The 26,877-nt window shown below is 40.6% G+C and overlaps 1 protein-coding gene and 1 long non-coding RNA gene across 3 annotated transcripts in view; one reads left to right on the top strand and one right to left on the bottom strand.

Moving 5' to 3' along the window:
* Positions 1-5,266, top strand: part of LOC116704459 (uncharacterized) — a 20,799-nt gene extending 15,533 nt beyond the window's left edge. The window contains exons 2-3 of the long non-coding RNA XR_004335682.1: positions 1,333-1,425; positions 5,177-5,266. This is a non-coding gene — a long non-coding RNA (uncharacterized LOC116704459). The remainder of the gene's footprint in view (positions 1-1,332; positions 1,426-5,176) is intronic.
* Positions 740-19,391, bottom strand: zbtb7c (zinc finger and BTB domain containing 7C). 2 transcript variants are annotated; one of them, XM_032539951.1, is made up of 4 exons: positions 19,186-19,391; positions 3,181-3,909; positions 2,387-3,060; positions 740-1,956 (listed from the first exon to the last, which is right to left on the bottom strand). In XM_032539951.1, the coding sequence occupies exons 2-4, from the start codon at positions 3,880-3,882 to the stop codon at positions 1,341-1,343; spliced, it is 1,992 nt and encodes a 663-aa protein (XP_032395842.1). In that variant the 5' UTR covers positions 3,883-3,909; positions 19,186-19,391; the 3' UTR covers positions 740-1,340. The 2 variants fall into 2 exon arrangements, with proteins under 2 accessions (XP_032395842.1, XP_032395843.1); XM_032539952.1 differs by lacking the exon at positions 19,186-19,391 and adding an exon at positions 9,880-10,307.
* Between the last annotated feature and the right edge of the window lie 7,486 nt (positions 19,392-26,877).

Raw genomic sequence — 26,877 nt, 5'->3', positions numbered from 1 at the left:
CACACAGACCATGGTTATTTTCTGAAAGTAATACTACCAAAGAAGAGCAAAGTTTTACATTTAGTGTCTTTATAAAACAGATTTGCAAAATATAGCCAAGGCTCATTCATTTAAATATGCATAAATAGCAAGAAAATACTTTCCCATTTCAAATTCAAATCATTTGTGAACTTCTTTATACACAAATAAAAGATAAATATATGAAAAACGGGGCTAAAACCCTCTTGAGTTGTTGCAGCAGAGAAAACAAGCATACTGTAGCTAAAGCGGCAGTTAGATTACTTAGAAATGTACATCATGTGAAGACACAATAAACATTAGAACAAAGTTGTATTCAAGTCTGTGACATATCAAAGTACACATCTTTGGATGGATGCCTTTTTTAAAGATCAACATATATATAGTTTTCATCATCAGCAACGCAACCGTAATTAACACCACCATGGCCAAAAAAGTTTTTAGTCTATGTACAATAGTGCAGACGAGGATCTTAAATCAGAACAAGGCAGTAAAAGGATAACAACACATTATCAAATGTCCCGATTCATAAGACTTCAAGTGGGTTCCCCTTGTTTTGGAATACCATTAAATAACCATGTTAGGATCAAACATACGTACAGGACATGTGCCAGACAACGCCCTCCTGGGATAAACCATTTTTAGTGTGGTTTTTGAAAGCACTGGTCCTTTTTTTAACACTTGAACACAACCATCCAAAAATAAAACTCACTGTAATTTGTTTGGATGAAGGTTATTTATGCATTTTGTTAAATTGTATTGTAATGATTTATGCCTACTCCGCTGAAATGTTATAATAACCGTTTTCTACGACACATTTTTCATTATTTTGTACATTTTATTTGTTTTACATTCATTATAGTCACCAATTCAACATTTTACCAACTGCAATACGTCCTGCTCTGATTTATAGATTTATATGTTAATTTTCATAAAAGACTCATCTCATCTTGCTTCAATTCAGAAGACATTGAATTATGTAGTCTTTGAATTTAATAGTATTTTAGACAACCAGATAGATAAATAATGCAAATAATATATAGAACAGCATTCCGATATGTTTTCCTTAGCAGTGCCAAACTGTTTGTCTCCTCTTAAATGCTATCAAAATATTTGTAAACAATTATTCAACATGACATCTGTGAAATTATTTAATTAGGCTGCGTTTTCCAAAAGAGAAAAAAACAAGCCAGCAGGCTTAAAAAAAGTCTCAAAAAATCTCACTTTCACTTCTTAAAAAGGTGCTTTAGCTTCCTGAAGCAGAACAGACAGAGATTAAAGAGACTTTCTTTCTTGTCTTTTTTTCTTCTACAGACCACAGTTCATTTGGCCGGCTCAGGGATGGGTGGAGCACGCTCCAGTCTCATGGTCCAGGGTTCAGAGGTTGCAGCGTAAAATGGAGAGTGGGTAAGCACTTCTTCTCCAGCCAGGGCGAAGGCAAACACTCCCCTCTGCCTCCCTGCTCCTGCCTTCTCCTCCTCTATGACATGCTTCCCCTCTGCTCGCCGTTCCTCCCTGCTCTCCCTGCCTGCGCCGTCCCCGCTCTTAAATCCCACACCCCTGTTGGCAAGCATTCCCCCAAGTCCGTGACTCTTGACTCCCTGGTATGCAGGGCTTAACCCGTTCTCCTCAAACCGGTTGGTGGCAGCAGCGGGGGGGCACAGGAAGTTGTTGGTGGATGTGGACCGCCAAGCAGCTGGCTTTCGTCCTCGTCGGGGGCGGGAGATGCGGCAGCTCTGCCTCTTGATGTGTCGATGTAGGTGGTCAGACCGTGTGAAACTTTTGTAGCAGTGCTCACATTGGTACGGACGGACGCCCGTGTGGATACGCAGGTGGTTCTTTAGGTCGTAGTTGTGGACAAACTTGGAGTTGCAGTGGAGGCAGATGTAGGGGCGCTCACCAGTGTGCTTCCTCATGTGGATCTTGAGTTTGTCTTGTCTGAGGAAAGAACAAAACCACGTTTTCATACAGTGTTTTGTGGGTGGAAAGGTTGATACAAGTTTGCATTTCTTTGCCCTTTTAGATCTTGTTTAGTACAAGTGAGTTTAAAAGTCAGTAAAGATGATGCAGCTCTGCTCTATAAAACAGGTGGAAAATTTGCCAATGAAAGAGGATGTTGGTGAGTGAGATATCACTAATGCAAAGAAACCAGTGGAGGGGGCTTTCCACTTCAAGCTCTTTGATATTGAGATTTGGTGAAAAAGTATTAACCACAGTCAAAAGATTATGGGGTACTTTTCTGTTAACCCTGCAGTTTTACATAACTTCGTGCTTTGAAGTCAAAACGCACAGGAACAGGAAGATCTCAAGTTGATTCCTATGAGGCCTTTTAACACTTTTAGTGAAGTAATGATGCTGCTTCACATACCTGGTGAATCGTACTTCACAGATAGTGCACATGTACGGTTTCTCCCCGGTATGTGTCCTCATGTGTCGTGGCAGTTTCCCAGCTCCTTGGATGACCTTGTTGCAGATTGGACACTGCTGCGACGCTTTGGGCTTCATCTTCCTCTCCTCCTCCAGCTGCCAGGGAGGGAATAGCGCCCCCAGGTGGGATGCGGAACTCAGGAAGCTAAGGTACGACCGGAAGTCGGCTTCATCCTTTAACTGGCCCAGAGCGTGACCTTCTGACGGCACTGACCCAGCGTTCATGGTGCTGCCTAGGCCCGTGCCGACAAACTCCTTCAGGAAGTTACCGTGGAGATGACTCAGTGGGATTTCCTCTTTCATCTCCTCCTTTATGATTTCTCTTTTCACAGCTAGGTCGAGTGGCCTGGAGGCCTCGAGCGGTGCAGATTTGGGGAAGGCATGGGGGAGCCTGCTTTGCTGTGAGGCTCCTGTGTGGGGATGCTGGTGGTGGCTGGGGTCCAGGAGCTGCTTGGGGAAGGCTGGGAACTCGGCGGTCCACATAGAGGGGTAGAAGCCTGGGAGGAGAGGAGAGAAGTTGGCTCTCCTGTCCAGTGTTGACATACGGGGGTAGAGACCCTCCTGCAGGAGAGACTCGATAGAGAAATCCTTCAACGCCCGACTCTCCATACTCTCCTGCAACACAAGACACATGAATATTTTTTCATCAGTCTTTTTGAACTTTAAAGTCAGATTTTCTTCTGCCTTGAAAATACAATATCAGTAATAGAAATAAGAAAATAACCAGTGAAATACCTGTTTTCCTCGCACGGTGTCTGGAGACTGTGACTGCAAGGACTCTTTGTGCAGGTCAAACTGCTGGTGGTATGTGGAGGTGCTGGGAGGAGGCAAGTCCTCCGTCCCCGAAGGCGTCTGCCCCCCCCTGCTCTCCGAAGACTGCAGGGACCTCTCGCTGACATTGTCCTCCTCATCCTCCTGCTCATCTTTCCTCGACCCCTCATCCTCCTCTTCCTCCTCCTCTTCTTCCTCCTCCTCATCTTCCTCTTCTTCCTCTTCTCCCTCCTCCCCTCTCCCTCCGCCGCCTCCACCACCGCTGTCCATGATCTCCAGGCAAACGTTTATGATGCAGGGAATCTCCAGCATCTGAGCTGCGTTTAGGATCTCTTTAACGTTGGACGCCGTCACAGTCAGAGTGGAGGTGTAGGCAAACTCCAGGATGGCGGTGAGAGAGTCCGGAGCCACAAAGTCAATTTCGTACACAGCCGCCGTGTGATGGTGATCCCCACCGTCAGAGTTGGCCACTGTGAAGAGTTTCTTGAAGTACTGGCTGCAGGCGGCCAGAACGGAGCGGTGGGTGCGGTACTCCTGGTCACGAACAATGAGGATGACATCACAGAGCAGCCCTTCACGACGCTGCTCATTGAGGCTGCAGAGGACATCACTGCTGTGATTTGGGAAGGGGATCCCGATCAGGTCCTCTTCTCTGTGATGAACCATGCTCCTCTCTCTGACTCTGTTTCTTATCTAGATAAAAGGAAATAACAGTCAACTGTGACAGGAGGTCAAAATGAAAAAATACATCATTCTGTGGGCCCACATTTTCCTATCAAAGCCTCTATTAATACTCACTTGTATTGTATTGTATTGTCTTGTCTTTAGTGTTGTGCCTCTCATGTGATGTCATTAACACTTGCAACAGTTTTGAAGGTATGTTGAAAATATTTAGTCTGTCAGGATAAGAGTATTCAGTCTGTCACACACTAACAAATGGTTTTAACACATTTCTACAGTTGCAACACTATTTCCTAATCCAAAAAAAGCAATTTCGTACACACACACACAAAAATTTGAAAAGAATGTCCATGTTGTACAATTTGTCTGTCTGAGATTTCCTGAATAAATAAAGCCTAACTAATTAACAAGGAGATTTGTCAAAAGGTACCATTTTGGTTTGGATTCCAATTAACTTGGCAAAGAAGTTTAAAAAACACAAGTTCTTATTGTGTAGCTGATTGAGTATTTTTTGTCACATGGACTGATGAGTCTTTGAGAAATCTGAAAACACCTGCAGAATGTTTTAAAGTGATTTGTTTTAACATGTTCTCTTTGATTTCCTGTTGCTATCGGATGATCGCTGGTCTCAGTAATTTTCACAAAGCAAATCCACATAGTTGGTTTCTCACTCCCTTAGCAAACGAAGAGCCAGCATCTTAAATAAAGAGATGAAGCTGCACTTGATTTTGCAACAGGGATGCTCCTGAGGGGGAAGTGCCAACTGAAAGGTGATGGGGGTGTGCGTTAAAGCAAATAACGAACCTGTCCATTAATCTAAAACAGTGATTTAAAGAGTGCATTAGGAACTCGGTGTCACTGATGACAAGCAGCATTCACTAGATGAAGTATTTTCAAAATGCGTTAATATTTGAGTAGATAGAGGCTGTTAACCGAAGGCAATATTGTCAATGATTAGTGAGTCTCGCTTTATTGAAATATACTGAAGGCATGCTTGTTTGTGTGTCATATGTGCACCAAAAGAAACAAGTGGTAAATACAGCATGTCGCTTTTTGAGCTAACATCAAATCAGGTAATATTTGTCTTAAATGTGCCATCACAAATTCTTGTAGAATATTGTAGCGAATGTGTGAGTTTGGGAAACCCATCATTTTGATAAGACTTCAAACAGAGTTGGCTTCTCTTGAAATAATATTTTCCTTGTTCTGTTTGACACTTGGTGATAAGTGCGTGAGAATTTCTGTGATAACGTCTGTCCCTCTTGTCTGTCTCTACCAGATGTAAGCACGGAGCAAGCTGATACCTTCATTTGAACAAAACGAGGTGTGATTGGGATGTGGTGAAGAAATGAAGAGAACAACAAAAGAGGTCAGATTGTACTCTAGATACTGTATCCTGTCAAAATGCTTACGTATGCAGTCTATCCTCTCTGCACTCATTTAATTTACAGCACGGGGACTTAAGAACTTGATTTTGTTTCACACACAAATCTCCGTTCACTTTTCTTAAAACATTCATTCCACAGCTGCCTGAGTTTCTACCTGTTGATTCACTGTGCTGTTGTTTACAGTTACATATACAGTGATAAAACTTCCTCTGGCAGGGTGCTCATTCATTCACATCTATGAATAGAGCTTAAACTTAGCCGTCCACACTTGGTGGTCACTGGAGGCATGTGTAGATAAATACTTTGAAGCGGGTGCGCTCACCACAGCTGCATTGTTGACTGGCTCTAAATGGGCCAGGGCTAAAGCCACACAGACCTAAAAACACACACACACACATACACACACGGACATGCACACACGCACTGAGTGTCTTGGTATTCTGCTGAAGGGGATTACACCAGAGGAGAAAAAACAATTTCAGAAAATCCTTTAGTTCACCTGCAGGTATACAACTTGGACACCAACCTAACATGTAGTTTATTCTTGTCGATCTTGTTGCTAGGTAACTGTTGCTATGTTCATGCCATTGATACAGTGTGGTCATAATTAAAATGTCTATAGAGGGGGTGGTGGTACAGGATATAGGCCCACAGACCTACTACACAGAACTCAAACTACCCTGATGGGAACACTGGAACAACAAGAGCCACAGAGAAAGTTGCTGATGAAATTGCATCAGAAAAAAAGAAATAATATATGGAAAAAGGAATTTGATCTGTATTGAATTTTATACAAACCCTACAATGTAATGTAAATCCTGTACTATAAACTCAGGTAACACATTATTAACATTATAAAGAAGGTAACCGCATTATAACTTCTTTCACTGATTCTGTTGTGCGGAAAAATGTTGCCTCTACAAAGACAGAATAATATCCTTTTTATATTATGTTTCATATCATGTCTAAAACATCCATAAAAAAGTAATATCCTGGGTAGAAGGTGAGAGAATCTTCAGTGATAGAGCAAGGGAGCGATCAGATGGCCCTAAAAGTTGCCTAACAGGTTGCACAAACACCAGCCGAGGGGCCCCTCCCTGTAACAGCCTGCCAAGGCAAACAATAGTGCAGATCTTGGAACAACACAGAGTGGATAAAAGGGAGAGAAAAAGAGTCTGACTGGGAGGGCTTGGTGTACCCACTGTTACTCGTTTGCTCTCGATCCATCCCACCCACTCCTGGAACTATGAAACACGTGCTGCTGTTGCTGTTTGTTCGCCTGGTGCCCCAGCGAGCACCACTCCCCTCTGGTCCCACTGTTTGCCTGCCACGAGCTAACGCTAGCTCTTAGCGGCCGGCCCCTAATTACAATGTGGAGAGGATCTAAGGAGGATGTGCCACATAGACAGGGAGGGGAGGAGGGCACCGCTTTCCCACCACAAGGTCCTGGAGCGACATTTCATCAGCCAACCAGTCTTAACCCTTCACACCCCACCCCTGACCCCCTCCACCCATCAGAGCAGCCAGGGCGGGGATGCCTTGTGAAAGGGCTCTGATAATTACTGTTGAAGTCATTTGGCTCTTTATCCATCTTACTGTTCCAGTAAAGTCATGGAAGGACTTTTTTCTTTATTGATAAAACTGAAAGTAAATGATTGTCATCCTAAAACAATCTGCCATTATTAGGTGACACAAATCTTCAATAAATAAGTATGGAAAAGCATATTTTGTTGCAATCATCAGCTATAGCACCTATTTCTGTTCCTCACACATGCATCACTGAATTGATTTACTGTAAAACAAAAAATGTTCAGATCCATGTGTAAAAACTATTTATAACGGGATCAAAATCAGCTAAATTATTAAGATGACCTCTAATAGACAGTCTTCCCGTTCTGTCCATCCCTCTTTCGGCTGGCCTGTACTGGCCACGTCTCATCTCATGCCTCACTTAGTCACTAACACTTTCAAATCAGCACTCCCACCCCAAATTATGTGTCACCTTCATTTAGTGTCATTTTTCTCCCAGGAACTTAATCTGCTTTCTGGGCTCTGACCACCACCACCACCACCACCTCCTCCACCACCTAATCAGTCTCCTCTTCCTCCTCTCCTCTTCCTCTCTCTGTCTCTGTTGCAGCTGTATCATCATTATGCCCCGAGTAGAGTGGCTAACTTGTCCCCAGCCCTGACCGCTCAGACCACAAATCAGCAGCTAATGTCCATCTCAACCCTTGTCACCGGCAGACACTCATTTGGCCTGTAAGCTACAACACCCAAAGCCTAGTTTATCCCTGTCAGGCCAGTGCATTCACTTGACCCACATGCTAAATCACCAGCAGCCAAAGTTTACCCCTGTCACCAACTGCCCGTAGCAAACACCTGCTAAACAACTGTCACAGGCGGACAATTGCACGGACAATAATTTATAGTATTGGCAGCCAAAATTCACCCCCTTATTAGGAGTAGACATTCATTTGACCTACTGTGTAAACTAGTCCATTATCACCAGTAAAACACTGTTCTCCAGGAGACACTTTCTTGGTTGGAGTTTTAAATGACTATTGTCTGGAGCCTATAGGCTGCAAAGGGGGAGTTTTTAATCTTAATTGCTGTCAACTTGAGCAGGTGATCCGTATATAATGCCAGTTACACAAAATAGGCAGTGTTTTTATCTTTACTGTAATGATGAAATGTCAAGGCCAAATTTGAGCATTTAACTGCCCAAGTTTTGCTTAACAGTTCAGGGTCACTTGCAACTTATTTATTCGAAGTTTGCACAGAGTTGGTGCACATTTATTCCACATTTACACTGTTATAAAACAATGGTATTAATGTAAGTACAGACTGACTTATATTATTTCTTATTAACATTTTGGTAGAAAATCAACCTGCGAGTTCCGTACATTTCGTAAAATCTAGCACCATAAACCTCACTTTAACAGGGATTCTTATTGAAATGTTTTGACAGGTGTACCAATGAAATTGTTTACTACAATTGCCTCAGAAGATAATTAATGATGTATGCTTTTAATTAATACTTATATTATTATAAGTATGATAAATAATTGAAGAAAACACTGGGTCTGGTCTTAAGAGATCTGGAGGCCAATTTAACTTGCGCGGCTCCTTAAAGCTACACACCACTGTCACTCTCACCCCCAAAGTAAACAAAAGTTTATGGTTCACTGCTGAATATCTGCTCAGTGATTAAGAATGTTGCTTCTAGACTATTTTCCATCCAACGGACAGGTTATTTTTTAATTCTACTTATGTTTCACTGTTTGGTCCGAGTAAAGTCGCCCAAATGAACAGAAAAAGTTGCATTTGAGAATGGTACAATATAAAAAATATATTTTTGTTAAAGATGAATACAGTATTATTGCATTTTATAATTAAGCCTTGATTAAAAATGTATTCATTTGTATTTTTATGATATTTTAAAATGGCTCCATGAATTACCATGTTGAAGAGTTAAAAGTCAAAAGCCTTTAGTATACACTGGCAGGTGCAGGTTGAAAACTGACTGCAGGTAATGAGACATAATCAGAGTTACAATGTGTGATTAAGCAAACCTGTTATTAGTATGGCATTGATCTTCAATGAATTTCTTGTCACAGTTTGTGAGCCTGTTGAGTAGGTGCTTAACTATAGGTACTCTTTTGAAGTAACTTAAATGTTCCAGTATCTGATGAAGTAGCGATACTATACAGCATAAAGTATACCCTTATTTTACATTTGTAAATGCAGCTGATTTTCTGTATTTTATTTCCCACTTTACTTCCCATTTCTCCTGCATTTTTGACAATTGTTTTAATTTATTAAGTTTAGAATTCAGTGAGTACAAACTAATCTTTATTTGTGAATGACAAACAACTACTAGTAAACAATTTTAATGGTAATACTGGTCATGGAATTTTGTAACTACATGAGGTAATAGGTCTATAAGCTGGCTGACAAAAAACCTGTTGTAAACAGTAATTTACAGCTCTGCCTCAATTCCAAAACATGTTTTTATTTTGTCCCAACTCACAAACATCCCATGTATCTTTATGAATTACCTGAGTATTTATTTTGGATTTGAAGGAGAATGTCGTATAGATATGGAATATCTAAAAGTGCAATGTACAATTACTGTTGGTGACAAAACACATACTTAAGCCCACTTTAACTACTATGTTTGACATTTCCAAGACGTGCTGTGAAGCTATAAATGCTCATACTATTTCAAGAATTCTACAGCACAATATTTACACTAGAGCTTAAATAATTACATGAGTCATTAAGCAACGTTATAGACCTGTTTGCACCTTGTAAGACCCTTTATGATCTACAGCTAGTAGGCTACAACACTCATACAGACACTACTAAACACAAAAAAGAACACAAAGCATTGCACGTGTGCTTAGTGTAACATAACGCACAAGTGCAAGCTTGTTCCCATTCTCTAAAACAATGTAACAAATTATTATGGACATATATACGCACAGAAACACACCCATTTGCATACTCCAAAACTCTGGCTTCCACATAAATTCACACATGTCTTGATACGTTCCCCAGCATTCCACAGCGCTCAGCACCCATCACCTACCGTGCCTTCAGTTTCTTGATTCCCCTCACGTGTCACATGTAATTCCAGACTACTAAGAGGCTCTCTTGCTCCTCACTTGACCTCTCAGCATTGCCCTTTTTAATTGAAATGCAGCTGCCTCTCTCTTTGCCAGTCTGTCAATCAGTCAGCCAGCCAGGAAGTCAGTCCATTCACAAGCTCCTCACACCGGCCAAGGATGCCCATTCACAAAAATACATTTAAACAAAAAACAAAAAACACCCAAGGTGGAATATCCAATGGAGAGGAGCGAAAGCAGCGCAACAGAGGAGAGCAGAGTGTGATTCTTGGGTCTGTCTGTGTAGCAGAGTGTGGAGTTAAGAGTCAGGCTCACTGTTGTGTGTGGCTCATAGGACGAGCGAGAGAGTGAGAGGAAGGGAGGGAGGGCAGCAGCACTGCGCTGAGGAGATGTCGCACCACTAGTTTTTATAGCAGGGTGGGTAGCTGGAAGATAATAATACCCCATCCTCCTCCACAACACAAGTTTAAGCGCACTGTGTAATAAGCCCATGGCGCAGACACCCTCTGATTTAGGTCAGACAAAATGAATTTTTAGTTGTGTTAGAGTGGATTTTTGGTATAAAGGGACTGGGGCAGAGAAACTTGAAGGGGTTGTTTAGGGAGACTAAGGCAGGGTAAAAAAAGGAAAGGAGAATGAGAGAGAAAAGTAAAAAAAAAACAACTTTTGAGCACCTCTGTTGGTTAGTCTCAAGCTGAGATGAAGAGATATACATGGCTTAAAAGTAGTCACACAGAAGCAGAAAAAGAACTGCAACTTAAAGCTAGTTAGTTTCAGTTTTGCACCTGTTTAAAATGGAGCCCTGCTATTCTCTTTTCTCTTAAATACAGTTGCACCCAAAAGTAAATTCTGTTATCAAAACTAACGTTGAAAAAGCTCTTTGAGACTTCTGTGCATGTGATCTGAAAATTTAGGGTAAAAGATAGGCAAAGAGGTGCACGCTGGGCAAGTGTAGCCCCCATAAACACTCAGTCACAACAGACTAATTAGTGAATACAGGGTGTGCTGCACCCTGTATTCAGAACTCTATAAAACTGGCTGATTCAGTCAGTGGTGGTAATTTGAAAGGAAATATTACTTAAAAGCTGACGATATCTGAGACAGAATTGAACCACAAATGCTGAACAATACCACAAGCGACTGACTGTGTGCAGACTTAATTTCCTTTTTGTTGAAATGTTTTTTCTTTCTTTCTTTCTTTCTTTTTTAACCTAAGTTTCAAAAACCAGGTTGAAGAGTGCAGAATGACAACGTTAGCTCTGTTTTGAGTCAGAAAGCCGCCAAAGTAGGGTAACAGTTGCTGAGCACACCACTACCTCTATCTGGAGTAGGAGGAAGTTAATGCAGAAAAGTGTAGAAATAAGCCATTCAATATAGACTTCAGTGTAGAAGAGGAAGCTTGTTTAGCAGGTGTTTGAGGAGATATTGAATGTCAAGAAAATGTGGAGAGAGTTTGCTATAACAAGTTGGTGGCAACAAAACCTAATGGTACAGAGCATGGCTTAAAAAACTGCTTCTTCAGGTTGTGTATCAAGTGTGTGTGTGTGTGTGTGTGTGTGTGTGTGTGTGTGTGTGTGTATGTGTGTATGTGTGACATAGCAAAAAAACTGAAAGAGAGAGTGTTTCCTTTGCTTTCACAGACATGTAATGACATAACACATTTACAGTGTCTGAAACAGCCATTGGGCTTTCCTGTGTGTCATTATTTAAACCACGCTTACTTAATACTTAATTTAAATTAAGGAATAATAGGAAGGTTTCAACTTCTGAGTTATATATCATTTACAATTAAGATGACTGTTTTTTTTGACGGACGTAAAAACAAAAATGTGGTACAGAAAATAAATGTAATAATCTAACAAACAATTAAGAGCAGTTTTTGTTATTCATATAGGTAGAATATGAAGTCATCCATTGTTATCTTGGTGGTTAACAGACCTTAAAATCTACCAAAATATTTCTAACCATCCATAAATCATAATGACTGTGAAAGCAGTCAAATTGTGTTGAGTTAACCTCTACAAACAAGTAGACATCAGAGTGTACATCAGACTGCTATGCCCACTTCCCCTTGGGGAAAACATGGACTAAAGCAAACCACAGTTCATGCCCTGGTGGTTTACACTGTTTTGTACAGGGTGAGAGCCGAGGCCAGCTCACATTGGCATCTAGTATATATAAACAGGGTTAGCCACTAACTGCTAGCAGGCCAGCCAGACGGCAAGAAAAACATTTGCCATCTTATAAGATTGGCTATCTATTCTAAACAGGCCGTTGCCGTCATAGCAGCACACTGTAAGTGGTACCTGTGTGCACTACTTTGTTACTAACTCTAAAACTGCAGGCTCTTGTACTGCAAACTGCCATATGCCATGATAGGCACAAACCAGTGGTAACGGTACAGACATGCAATGTGTAAAAGACACTGATTTGCTCTGCAGCTCATTTTGGGGTGTAGATTCATAAGTGATTCAGCCCAACTGCAATGCACACACAGTGCAGCATGCCTTATGGCTAATAGGGCAGATTTACATGATGATTATGCTTGCAACAGTTGTATATATTGTAACACAACCATGAAATCCATTACAATCTTATCTAAGGAACAAGAAAAATGATCTTGGTGCTTCAGTGTTTTATCATTCTGTAGTATACAATCATCAGGCGAAATATTGTTTCCTTTGCCCCCTTAGTCTGTTGTGAGTCTTAGGCTACACCAAGACATGGTGTGTCTTGTCGCTCAGTCTGAGTGCCAACAGTCACAAAACACGAAGACTCAAGGGGCTCAGTAAGAGTCATCTGTTTTGTCTGTCTGTCTGGCATCTCAACGTACCTGTTTACTGCCACCTGCTTCGCCCAGCAGGATACACGTTCCAGGACACCAGATTGACACTTTGGAGGGGGTATGGGGTGTGAAGCATCATTACAAAAAGTTGATATCATGGAGACTTTGACGCTGTGCAATATAACAAACAGAACAGTAAGATTTCCCTCAGAAAAGAACTAATTAGAATATCTCAAACTGAACTGTAGCAGCTATACAGACACATACCATAAAGCAAACAAAAGGACGCAGTCACAGGCATGTGATATTATGAATTCAGTTCCTTGATGGTTGTGAGACCTAGTGTCCCTGAATGATGATCTCTTAATTCTGTTAATATTATTAGAAAAATGTTTTCACTTCACTGCCTACTCTATAAGGGGGAGGCTATATTGGTATAATTTGATGCTATTGGAGACATTTCTGCCAAAAAGCATCAGTTGTTTTCTTTCAGGAACCACCCCAAAACAAGATATGTATGTTTATTTATTTAACAAGAACAATGGACAGTCATTGACTGTCCCAGAAAGAGCTCAATAGCTAAATTGTATCAGCGGTCCCTGGGCAGGCAAATACCCATACGCACCATACGCTCAAGTGACAAAGCCTCTAGTGGCCGTAGTAATATTGCGTCTTGTCTGTCGGGAGCAAAGGAAGTCAGGTGACTTGCTTATAAAGCGACAAAGTCTACGTATAGGAGGTCAGTGGTTGATGGATAGGTCAATAAAACATACACTTTAATATGGTAGATATACATAGCTATTGATTTCTCGTTTTTAACCGACACTAACCACGACAATGAATGTCCCTTAATCTCAAAGTTACACATGATTTTCGGTAAAACTGCTGTGCACTGACTGTGCCATTGTTTTCCTATGGGGAGGGTGGTGGAGACAACTTGGAGGAAGCTCTACCCTTGGCGTAGTGCACCACCCAGAATTGCGCTGCGCTCAAAGTTCAAATGATTTCAACTTTGACCTTGTTCCCACCTACCTTTCAAAGCGCAACCAAAGCCAGAAGCAATGATGACGTATAGCCTACCTGCGCTGCGCTTTGCCTCTGTGCCTGTGCGAACCTGTTAAAACGAAGTAGTCGTTTTAACATGATCTTTCCCTAAAGGTTTCGTGCCTAAACCTAACCGAGGCTTAACCATAACACTTTATAAATGTGATGTATTTTACAACATGGACAAATTACGAATTTGGTTTAATTTGAAGGACTTGTTGGGATAACTGCACACATTGTCACACAGTCTCTATTGGAAGTCTTTCATATTCCTGCACTCATATGTACACTTCTGTAGCAGCAGAAGTAGTTGTGTCAGTTTTGAAAATAAAAACTAGAGAGAGAAGTTCACAACAGGTTTCAAGTTATGTAGCAACGTGTACATAGCAAAATAACGTAAAAAAGAGTTCTGGGAATTACATACCAGACCTTTCCTGGATTAATAACTGTAGAGACAAACAAACACAACCAGCCCAAATTATGCCCTTTACCCTGATGTGAAAAAGCCAGCTGTGGCCTGGTGTGGGAGAGAAGCAGGAAAGGGAGGCAATCATCCCCACACAGTCTAGAGATAGAGCATCGCAACAGCCTCCCAGGTCTACACCCCCTGTCTCCAGTCCAAGGACGGAGACAGACACACAGACGCAATGTTGCTTAAACACAAAGAGAGGGAGGCAGGCTAGTGTGCAACCTACTGTACACTCTGCCTCTCTCAATCACAAAGACACACACCTATCTGTCAGGTCATTAGAACTCACCTTGGAGCATGCCATTTGGATGAGTGAGGTGAGGGCGTTTCCTTTCTGCTGACCTGTCAGTTTGTGCTTTAACCGTCTTCTGTTTTCTCTGTTTTTCAAACATCCTAATTATTATTGGAAGCTTTGCCAGAAGGGAGGAAAAGTACACAATCTGCATATTTAGAGCTGCGAGTACTGAAGGAGTGAGTTACAGTGTTTCACAGGTGGCCATAACATCGACAAGTGTGAGGATATCTTGAATGTCTGTGGCAATGTTTGTTGAAGACAAATATGATTATTCCTTATGTTTAAGGCCACGTTTATGACGTTGAAATGTATTCTGAATCCAAAACTGCAAACTAAATGTACTGTAAAAGCAGTCTAACCTACCAACCACATCTTCTACGTTGCTACTTCTGAATGAATTTCAGTATTGTGTTGTGTTCCTTTGATTTGCGTGGTGTGAATATAGTGTCTGCGTGTTGGGTGGGTCGTGGGGTGAATGAGGACAACTCCTTATGGTGATAACGAGAAGGAGGCCAGCCTTGGCGGGACAGCCTCTGTCTGCCCTAAGGTAGTGTGTGTGTGTGTGTATGCATGTTTGTGTGTGTGTGCATGCATGTGTATGTGTGTGTATCAGCAGGAGAGCCCTCGGGCACTCTGGCACCTCCTAATTAAAACCAGTCAGGCTGCAGGGCAGGAGAGACAGATGCCTGTCATGACACACACACACACACACACACACACACACACACACACACACACACACACACAAGGTGGCGGACCACATTCAACCACATGCATACTCACAAATACACAAGTGTGATGCGTAGGTCAACTATTTTTGGACTCACACCCAATGTTATCCCACCCACTCGGGTATCACACAGGTAACTAATCTCTATCTGTACCAAATGACAAAAGAGAAGCCCTAAAATCAACACAGCAGTAACATAATTCATGTTAACAAGGGTGCTAATAATCCTAGACAAAGAACATGTTTACCTAAAGTACATGTATCCTTTTGCTACCTGACTGGTGTATATTCGAGTTTCATTAATGAATCCATTACTTATTTTCGTTGGTTAGGTTAAAACTAATTTGGCTAATTTGGGTTAAAAATCAGTGAATGAACTCTCAACCTGCTGGAGTATGGCCAACTTGTTCACCAGTGACATATACCAAGCGTGTCACACATACACACACACACACACACACACACACACACACACACACACACGCACATATACACACACACACACTCTCATGCAGTCGTGACCCATTGACACATCTCTCTTTCTCCCCAGCTTAGAATGAGACACAATTGTGCTGAATGTCTGTTACCTACAGAGTCTGTCACATTTTATCTCTGTTCCCCCATGTACAACCCAGAGCTGCAGGCGACCACATATAGTACTTAGCAGGCTAACTGCTGTTTGTCTGGGGTGGGTGGGTGGATCAAGGCATGCTGCTCTCCTTTCTCTTCCAGTGATTAGATAGCATAAGCAGGCCAGCTAGCCTAACCCACACACTCATGTCTCTAAAACCGCCATCCAGGCCTGCTTTCTCTCTCGCTGCCTCTCACACACAGGTGGGTGGACCCACTTATTCAACCCAGATCTTTCTTTTAGACATTATGAAATCATGCTCTCTTTTTCCCTTTTCTTCTTAGCTTCATCCAACACCCTGATGCTGAATGACATTCAACTTTGTCTTCTGCAGCTCTGTTCTACAAAGTAGAGCTTAATCTACTAGGTGATAATTTTGCCTAATTGCAAAGCTGAGAATCATATCTCTCTTTACTGTCCCTCGTCTGAGGCTAGGTGGGTTGCCAATGGACACAAAGGCCTATTTTCTATAATCTAGGTAACATTCAGGAAACACCTACATTGTAAAATGCTTCATTGCACAATACAAATTGTGGTTGCCGCTGACATTTTAGCTGTTGAACTCTATCACAAATAAATATTTTTCTGATGACTTTGACACTAGCTAGCGAACACAAAAAACACTGCAAGAGATATCCACTGTGATTTAGTAAAGAAAATGCCAAAGTAAGTGCTATTGTATTATAAGGAATTTATGAAATAATAGTTTAAAGGAAAAGTGATTTGTGAGGTAATTGTGTGAGGTTCCTGTAGCTGCTGGTGTGTTGCAATTAAGTAAGTATAAACTGATACATTAATAAAAATATACAAATGTCTAATATTACCAAAGTCAGGCTGTGGTTTCTCAAAACTGCTAAAGAGTTAGTTGGGGGCAGGATGTTGCTCCCAGGTGACGTACCTGGTGAAGTATGTGAATGTAATCAATCACGTCATTAAATAAAACTACTGACACGTGATGAAAAGGCAGGGACAGAGGGAGGAGAATTGAGCAAATGCAGAAATTGTTAATGAAAAGAAAGACTATAGCTTGAAAAGCAGAGAGATTGAGATTGAGCCGACCTCTGGGAGTGCGAGAGCCTGCCTCCCTGGCGGCTTTGTCGTTTGAGCCAGGCGCTGTGTTTCGTGAGGATCGCAAAAGTACACAAATCCCACAGAAGGAGCTTTTTTGGCAGGGCTCGGGCCTCCCACCCACGGCAGCCTCTTCAAGCCTCCTCCCATCCTCTATTCATCTGTGAGGGGCGGCTTACTCACCCAGCCCAACTCCACACACACGCACACAAAACCTGGACCTCAATCCAACGGAGGAGGGTGGACACGCACACATGCACACACAAACAGTTACTTGGCCATTGTATACATACAAACTTGCGTGCATTGCATTAACCTGAACAGCAGGGCATTTGAGACTAATTTCAAAGAACTAGATGGCTCTGTGTCATGGGGGGTTAAATCAGTTTGTGTATTGTTGTGTAAATGCTGTTACATAGGCATGCCCACACGCTGTCAGGTGGGAAGAAGGCGGGTGGACTCATTCACTCTGTCGCTCTAATAATGAACACATTGCACCATTTTGCAATTATTAAGCTACGTCTTCATTTATTTTACTGACACATTCAAGTGTTATCAATCAAATACTTTTGCACTTCCATCCACATTTACACACACTATAGGATGCATTTAAAGATAGATAGAAAAGATAATTTTCTTTATATTAAATATTGGCTTGTCATATACAGCATACCATAGGCGAGATTGTACAAACACAGAGAAGCACTGTAACAAAAGACCTGCAAGGAACAGGTTCAATCCTGGAGAGACAGCGGCAGACAGAGGGCTGTAGTCAGGAGGGTGTATGACGAGAGTAGGTGTGGTAGTGTTCTACACTTTATCCCCATCTAACCGCCACTGTGACAGGAAGAGAGCTCTGTAGCTTCTGCTTGTGTGTGTGTGTGTGTGTGTGTGTATGTGTGTGTGTGTGTGTGTGTGTGTGTTTGTGTTTCATTAATATTAATAACTTAATATAATATAGGCTGATAAAGGTTTCAGATGATAGCATGTCTCTTCTACACGTGTGAAGTATTTCAAGTCCTTTTAAAATAAAAGGAAAGTGCAGGTTTTCATTCAATTTTGTTGTTGTTTCTGCTGAAAGGCTGTGCTCAGGTCAAATTTGTACCTATTTTTAGACCACAACTGGGGACTAAAATGATTTACATGACCTGAAATTAGTTTAAATATAAGTTTTAATGTGTAGTCAGCAAACAGATCCTTTGAAATAAACCACTGATGCTCTAAGACAATATCATTTTCACTCAAAGGAAAAAGGAAAGGAAAAAGAGACTTTACAAATAGCTCGATCATTTTACTAACCATTCAAATATAATTTCTCAGATTGGAAGATGGAACAAGGCAATAGCTGGTACATGATCACCCTTTTATAATATTATAATACTCTTAAAGGTTAACATTTACTCATGTTATTTGGTGGTGGGGGGGGGTCACAGACAGGAAGAGTGAAATAATCTTGAATGTCACACCTCTGCCCCCACATGTGTTGCACCGAGAAGCTGAATCTGAAGTATAAAGTTAATCACTGACTGAACTAACTGAATTTCTCATTTGAAAATAAAAGTTAATTTCAAGATAGATTCCCGGACGACAGATGTCATCCCGTTTGTCAGATAGTTTAATACTGCCGTGCCAATTAAGAAATGTGACATGTACTACATTTAATCTTACAACCACTCAAGCAGCTTCTTGGTGACAGAATCGTGATGATAACGAAGACATATATAATTTAGAGATCTAGATAATGCACAATAAATCATTAGTTATACAAGCTGCTTCTGCGATAAGTAAAAGTACAGAACACACTGGAACAGATTTTAAAGACATGATATAATGATACCATGTCTTTAAATTCTGTTCCAGCTTTCGCTTGCTGTTATGTGAAGAGGTAGGCATTCATTGCGAGCACATCTGTTGCAAGACACACACAGGAAAGTTTTTGTACAGCACCAAGAATAGCTGAACATCCTTTTTTTTTACTCCATGTCCTATTATAAAAGGTTTGAGACGTGGAGCAATTTGCAACTTAAAATGGGAACACAGGGGAACCTGATTCTACAAAAGGTCAGACATCCTGATTCTTGCGCTCAGTAAGTAGCCGACAGTTCTTGCATGCTTTGAAATTTTGCCACAACACAGAAAATATGAACCTCTCATTATGATTGAAATGGTATAGTAAACGAAGAAGAGGAAAGAAGAAGAAAAAAACAAAAGAAAAGAAAGTAAAAGAGACAGTAAGATGTAACTGACCTTTTAAGAAGTGAAGTTTTGATTTCAGTTCCTCTCTCATTCACTCAGTCCCTGTCAGGAAACTCAAAACTGTCTCAGCACTGGCAAACTTGTGAAAGTGAGAGCAGGCGAGACGAGAGACTCAAATTTGCTCTGAAGGTGTGTCAGTGATTTTTGAGGAGTGAAAAGGTACCGTTCCACGAAACGGTTATCTAAGAAACACAACAAAACAAAAACTGCTACACCCACCAGCCTCAGCCAACACCCCTCCCTCCCACTAAACCAAAAGTATTTGGCAACGTTCCCTACAAAGTCCACCTGTGCTTAGGGGAGGGGAGTGACACGCACTCACACTCACTGGGCCAAGCCTGAAAACCTGCTTGCGAGCTTGGACTGGGTGGTATGGTTATGGCTGGGAACAGGCAGAGCTGAGCCTTGGGCCGGAGGACAGAGGGGGCGGACGGTTGAAAGGCTGCTGGTTGGACTGAACAGGGCCTGAAGGTCTGAAACCAGAGAAGAGGCTACAGAGCTGGGGCAAAGGCCAAGTCAGGAGCAAGGAAACACTAAGACTGGTAATAAAACAGCCAAATTGAGGCTGATGAACAACTGCCCTGAGATTTCAAACAAGGTAGAGGGACGAGTGGGGAAGAGGTTGTTGGAGTATAATGCAGGGTTGAACCAGTGGGTGGGTCTTTGCTTGAGCCAAACAGGAGCTAGAGGGGTTCATATCAGGTATTGAACAAAAGACATATCAGGGTAGAAATAAAAGTCGAAGAAAGGTTTTGTGATAGAGAGTGTATTTGGGCGTGTGCTTTACTGTACCAGCTCGTACATGGCAAGACGTAAGAACCATTGTGCTGCTATGAATCCCATAATGCAGCGTAATGGGAATATAATAAGAGGGTGTAATCAGTTATGTAAATGCCGCTGAAAGTGTCATATCAGGTGATACGAGAGCCATGTGGTCTAATAACTCAGACAAAAGGGATTTTGTGTCTTTTGGCCAATAAAGAAAATTACATAATAGTGAATATCTACTGTATTCTTTAGCAGTGTTAGCGTATAAAGGTGTTTTTTTTCTGTGTTAGAATTATGGAAAATGAATGCTTGTAAAATTTCATTCAAAGCATCTTTGATCAATATTTTAGAACAATGTATCAAATGAAAATGTGACAGAGGTGGAAAAGAAAAAGTAACAGCTGTAATTTTGCAGCATATCATACACATTGTTGTGCATCCGTTGTTGTACAATATATGAGAATGTGTTGCATTTCTCAAAATTTGTAAGTTTTTTTTTGGACAATTTCACGTATTTCTTTAGATGACAGCTGTACATTGTAAACTGAGTACCCCAGTAATAACAATCTATAAAATAAGAATGCATACAAGGCCTTAGCACCGGAGGTTTTAATCAAAGTTCACATAAACTCCAATCATAAATCTTTTTGAGATTCTTCTTCTCATACTGAACCTGCTTAGAACAACATGATGCTGTGGTTCACGGTCATTAACATACATTTGTTGGCAATGTTTACCACCCCGTTCATTACTGGGGCTTCTCAGAAACTTCAGCAAGAGGAGACTTACCAAGGGCAGTGCAGCTAATCAGAGGCAGACTTTTGAGAATTTTGAACTTCTCGCCAAATTAAAAGTTCATAATCTTGTGCCAATTCTGATTTTGTATAAACAAGTTTTCTCTACAGTAAGCTTTAATATTAACTCCGACAGTGATTTCTCTCATGGTTTTAAATTATGTCTCTGAATGTATTTGCAAACGTGGTGTTTTTTTTTCTTTTCTACATGACACTGGGGTCCAGTGTACAAGACTATACCTCTTTTGAATAAAATAAAGAAAAAGGCTTATAGTACACAGAGCAACAACTCTTACTCCCAGTTACACCCACATGCTTCTGTTGCTTTCATCCTGCCACCTGCGGAGTGGGTGTGACCATCCAATCCACTAAATCTGTCAGATAGACCTGTTTCTGCTTGCGGGCAATGTTTTGGGTAATGGAATCTGGTTTATGAATAGCTTTTGTTGTGTTGCATGATTTTGGTTTAGGCTGTAGGCTCTTCTCCTCTCCCCACACAAAGATAGAAAATATAAAAAAAAATTTAAATTAAATATAGTTATATGAACAATCATTAAATGGTGGTAATTTGCTGTGCTCCAACAGAGACATGTTAAAGGTAAATTCATGATGCTCATAGATTAAAAGCTGAAAAAAAAACATGTTTTAATGTTATTTTGACTAAGATCGGTGAAGTTCTGTCCTGTTCTTTTTTTATTTCTTAGAATAAAATAGTTAATTCCTCTGGCATCCTGGGCGGCCTCTAGCACACCCGGTAGGAGCGTCCGCCCCATGTTGGCCGAGTCCTGCAGCGGCCTGGGTTTGAATCCGACCTGCGGCACTTTGCTGCGTGTCGTCCCCCATCTCTCTCCCCCATTCATGTCTATCCACTGTCAACAAAGGGAAAAGCCCCCCAAAAATAACCTTTAAAAAAAAAAGTGTTATCATGTTAAATAGCATACATCACAGTTTCTCACATATCATAAAGAAAAATGTCACAAAGAAACGTATAAATATGGTGCTAAATTTGTCAACAGGAAGTATAGAAAAAGGTCAAACAAAACACAGAGAAGCATGACACAAACATGACTAAAATTGTGTTGATAATGAGGGTGAGTTACCTTGAAATGTGAAGTAATTTTAATACATGTAACAAACCAACCATTGTGTCATTATGATACTATTTTTAAACCATATAAATTGCTATAAAGCTGTAAAGCCACTGTTTTTATTGCAGCTAACAATTATTTTGATTAGTTATCAGATCAGTTCAGTTGTTTGATCTATAAAACGTAAGAAAATTGTGAAAAATGTCAATCGGGGGTTTCAAGAGTTTAAGATGATGTCCTTAAATGTCTTGTTTTGTTCAGAACTCAAAGATATTCAGTTTACTGACAGGTGAGTTTAGAAAACTAGAAAATCTTTACATTTAAGAAGCTTTTTAAAAAATGACTCAAACTGATTAATCCATAATCAAAATAGTTGCTGATTAATTTAATACAACAACAAACCAATAATCTTTGCAGCTCTACTTTTATCCACAGATTAATTGATTGACATATTGTCAGAGCAGAAAAGGAAAAAGGAAAAGGAACAAAGCAACAAATCAACATCCTAAACCCCACTACCACAAAACATGATCAGTTTGTAATTACTTTAAAGGTCCCATGGAATGATATAGTCTATTTTTCTTCTATCGGCTACATGTTACATAAACAGTGTGTCCACCCTCTTTCTGTTAGAAGTGAAAATTGATCCATCAAGGTAACTAGAACTAGATGCAATAGCGTGGGTCAGAGGTGTGTAGGTGTGTGTGTGTGTGGGAGGTGTCAGTTTGCAACAACATCTCTAATGTTATCGGCAGCTCTCTTTGCTTTTAAAGGTTCAAACACATGTGGCCTGACACCCGAGATACAAACATCTACCACCTTTTTGACCTCTTAAACCTCCTCTGTGAGTTGGGGTGTATAAATTGAATGATCCTCAATAGTTGTCAGTGTCCAGTTTTTTGCCTTTTCCTTGCCTGGTATTACAGGCTAAGTCCCGCCATGGCAATGAATTCCATGCAGAAACTCCACCAGACATTTAAGTGACCTAAATGATCATTCTAGGGTCACCCGTTACCTTCTGGGGGACCCAGGCAAAACAAATTATTTGGCGTTGCTCTTTCTCATCATGCGGTTATCAGACTACCCGGATTTACTTTATTTGGATATTAGATAGGTGTAGGATTTGGTTGCCCCTTTTGAAGGTGAGCTAAATATCCAAAATAACCATTTTTAGTATCAGCAGATGGTAAACACCCAGGGGTGTGAGTGTTTGGGACGAGGTGGGATTAGTAAGGACAGGTATATACGTTGGTTTAGGGGGCCAACACAGCATTACTCATCACCTATATTTAAAACATCTAACCAAGAAACCTTCCTATAGATGCAACCATAAATCGGCCACTATGACGATCATAGAACCAGTTTAACTTTCCCTATTTTTTAACTTTTTTAACAGTTTAACTTTCCCTAACTTTTCCCTAACAGAAATAGGAAGGAAGCCAGCGTTACAGCGTAGAAAGAGGTGAAGACAGAGAAAGGGAAAGACAAATATAAAAGAGAGATTTAAAGAGCTCAACTGATAAACAGTCTACACGGGACTGATTTACTGAGATGAACAGAAAGTTGCAGAAGGGTGCACAGATTCTTCATCTTACTACTACACCTTCCTGTTTGCTGTTTTGCACTTAATAGGCAAACTTGAATTTCAAGTCTTCGAGTTCCCTGACCTTGAGGGACGTTAACTACAATTCAACTAAACTCCTTATTAACTCATCATGTGTTCAAATGAAAGAAACTTTAAAGGTAGTATTGGAACTTTTGCTCAATAGGTGTGCTGAGTGGCATCAGTCTTCTCATCTAACTCTCAACAAGAAAGCAAATGAGTATATTTCTGAAAATGTCAAACTGTTAAGTTCAAATAATCAACAGTACATCAGGCTGTTGTATGTTCTTGTGCTTCTGCCACTAATTATACCCGCTGGCATTGAACTGCATGAAACCGGTTTTATAAAGTCTATGCATATAACACACATTCATAGCCAGCTGTAAAGGAGCTGCAAAGAGGCTACATATTTCCCATATGATGACTTGGGCATGTTTAAAAACTACCTAATATGAAATTGTACAATCAGTCACAACTGGAATGTGTCATTTATTTAAAGGTGTCCACCCCATGTCCAAGTTGTCAAAGTATTGCCAAATCGGTCTCAGAGTAACCTTAGCCAAAGTCAGAGTGGATGTTACTGTCCTTGGGAATTCAGCTCATACTTGACTATGAACTGGGGTCTCTTCATCAGTATGCACCAGCTGAAGTTAGACAACTTTACTGAAAACATCAACTACTGGAACATAGCCTTCCACATTTCCTGTTTTAAAGGAATAGATATTTGGCAGCTCCTCTGTTTACTTGTGTTGGACTCCTCACTTGGTCAGTCTGCCATTTCCACTTTCTCTGTTCCTCTGAAAACGCTTTCCTAGCTTTCTGCTCCTTTTTGCCGCCTCAGCCATGACGACAGCGTGAAAAACTCCATCGCTACATCGTTAGCTGGTTCCTGAATGGGTGTATCTGTGCAGTGCCGTGAAGCAATTTGTTACATTGCGAGACCTGATATAACGCAATGCCACCGGTCGAAAGTTGCAAGGGTCATTTTTCTGCTAACAGGCCCTAGGGGGAAGCGAGACGACCACCATTCAACTCAAAAAAGTTATATAACCCTTCCAATGAGTCCAAAGCTGTTCAGTTAAGGTAAATTGAGCTAAAAAAAACTAGGATAGTTCCCCTTTAATCAATGCTGTTAAGACTATGTGACGGAGGGAGGTAATAAGCAACCTGATCTTGTTCCAACAGGACTGTGAGTTGCAATTACCTTTTAAACCAGTTGGATAACATTGGAACCAGCATGAATAAATGGTTAGAACTGGTGCTTCTTCATTTCAATGTTTCAATATGATGACACTATATTAGGGATTCTCTCTCTCCTGGTTTGACTTGTGCAACAGAAAGATAATTATCTTTATCTTTATAATGTCTAGGTACAACTGTAGCTTTTTTGTCTCTACATCATTGTAGGGCTAGGCAGGAAATTAAGGCATTTCCATCCATTAGGCTATAATTCTATCAACCTTGGCAAAAGATAATGTTCATGTTCATCTTAACAGGACTGTATCTACTCTCTTAACATTTCTATTATATATACAGCCCTTAGAACAGAGACTAAAAAAATAATGGCAGTAAAATGCTGGATTTGTGGCTTCTTTATCCTCCAGCTCATGGACTGAGAGTGGTATGCTTCTCTATCTTTGGTGCGGATTACCATTTGCTGTACCAAAGCCTTCATATAAAATCTGACACTGCACTGGCAACCCTCCACACAATGACTGCATATATCCTGCCAAGCACACCAAATGTAGCAAATGCAGATACATTTCACAACAAAATACAACAGTATTTACTGCAGGCTTACTTTAATAAAGAAGCTTAGACATTTAACTTTGGAAGCATTTGTATCTATTCTCATCTCAGGCAGGATTTATCTCTTTTTAGGAATGTCTTTTCTGCTTAATCAAAATATTAGTAGAATATAAACAAGTCTAAGAGTCTGCATCCATGCTAGCAGCTCTGTGAGGTTGCACACTAAATGCTAACAACAGCATGTTTAAATCGTAGGGGTGTAATGATATAAAAAATGCACGGTTTAGGAGTCATGGTTCTGTGCGTGTTTAGTTCAACTAAATTCATATGAATAAGTTTCTTTTGATTTATTATTGAACAAACAATAGTGTACTATGAGCTCTTTAAGATAAGACTGTGCCTGACCATGAAGAGCTTTGTGGGTGAGACGAAGGATTTTAAATTCTATTCTGGATTTTACAGGAAGCCAATGCAGCAAAGCTAAAACAGGAGAGATGTGGTCTCTTCCTGGTTCCTGTCAGAACACGTGCTGCAGCGTTCTGGATCAGCTGAAGAGTCTTTGTGGACTTTTTCGAGCATCCTGATAATAAAGAATTGCAATAATCCAGCCTAGAAGTAATAAATGCATGGACTAGCTTTTTTGCATCATTTTTAGACAGGATATTCCTGATTTTTGCAATATTACGTTGGTAAAAAAAAGGCGGTCTTTGAAATTTGCTTACTGTGAGAATTAACGACATGTCCTGATCAACGATAACGCCAAGATTCCTCACAGTGGTGCTGGAGGCCAGGGTGATCCCATCCACAGTTACTATCTCTTTGGATAATGTGTCACGGAGGTGACGCAGAACAATAACTTCAGTTTTATCTGAGTTTAACTAAGAGGCAGGTTGATGGTTTAGATAAAGAAATAATTGAATTAAATTGATAAAGATTAAGTGAACCAAAGCAGTCCAAACACACATCTGGTTTTACAGCTGTTTCTAAGGTTCCTGAGTTTAGAGATAAGTCGGTGCCAGTTAAAGGCAGGTCTTAGTGAATTTTGTTTCTATTAGTTATAATTTTATCATTAAGAAGCTCATAAAGTCGTTACTACTAAGAGCTACGGGAATACTTGGCTCAGTAGAGCTGTGATCTTCCTTCAGTCTGGCTACAGTGCTGAAAGAAACCAGGGGTTGTTCCTATTTTCCTCTATTAATGATGAGTAGTACGCTGCTCTGGTATTTTGGAGGGCCTTCCTATAAGTTTTAAGACTATCTTGCCAAATTAAACGAGAATTTTCCAGTTTGGTGGAACGCCAAATCTTCTCAATTTGCTTTAATTTGCGAGTTTCAGTGTTATACCATGGAGCTAACTGTCTTGGTTTTATTATCTTCTTTTTTAGAGGGGCAACAGAGTTGAGTGTCATTCGCAGCGAGGCTGCTGCACTATCAACAAAATTATCGATTTGGGAGGGACTGAAATTAGCATAGAGTCCTCCGTTACTTTGTGACTTGGTAATGAATTAAGAGCTGATGGAATCACATCCTTAAATTAAGCTACAGTGCTATCAGATAGACATCTTGTATAGAAGTTGTTGCCTTATGGCGTGTAGTTCAGCAGTATAAACTCAACAGTTATCAAACATTGGTCAGATGAATAAAGGGACTCTGTGGGAACACTATTAAATGTTCAATTTCAA

This window comes from Etheostoma spectabile, chromosome 16 (assembly GCF_008692095.1).
Source record: "Etheostoma spectabile isolate EspeVRDwgs_2016 chromosome 16, UIUC_Espe_1.0, whole genome shotgun sequence".
Classification (NCBI taxonomy): Eukaryota; Metazoa; Chordata; class Actinopteri; order Perciformes; family Percidae; genus Etheostoma; species Etheostoma spectabile.
This window is presented reverse-complemented; position numbering and strand designations above follow the sequence as displayed.

What these genes read in the sequence shown, in the direction of transcription:
- zbtb7c (XM_032539951.1), bottom strand. Translation starts at nt 3,882, where the DNA reads ATGGTTCATCACAGAGAAGAGGACCTGATCGGGATCCCCTTCCCAAAT. An exon ending in ACACCGTGCGAGGAAAACAG is followed by an intron (nt 3,061 to 3,180) that starts GTATTTCACTGG and finishes CTTGTGTTGCAG; the next exon opens with GAGAGTATGGAGAGTCGGGC. An exon ending in TGTGAAGTACGATTCACCAG is followed by an intron (nt 1,957 to 2,386) that starts GTATGTGAAGCA and finishes TTCTTTCCTCAG; the next exon opens with ACAAGACAAACTCAAGATCC.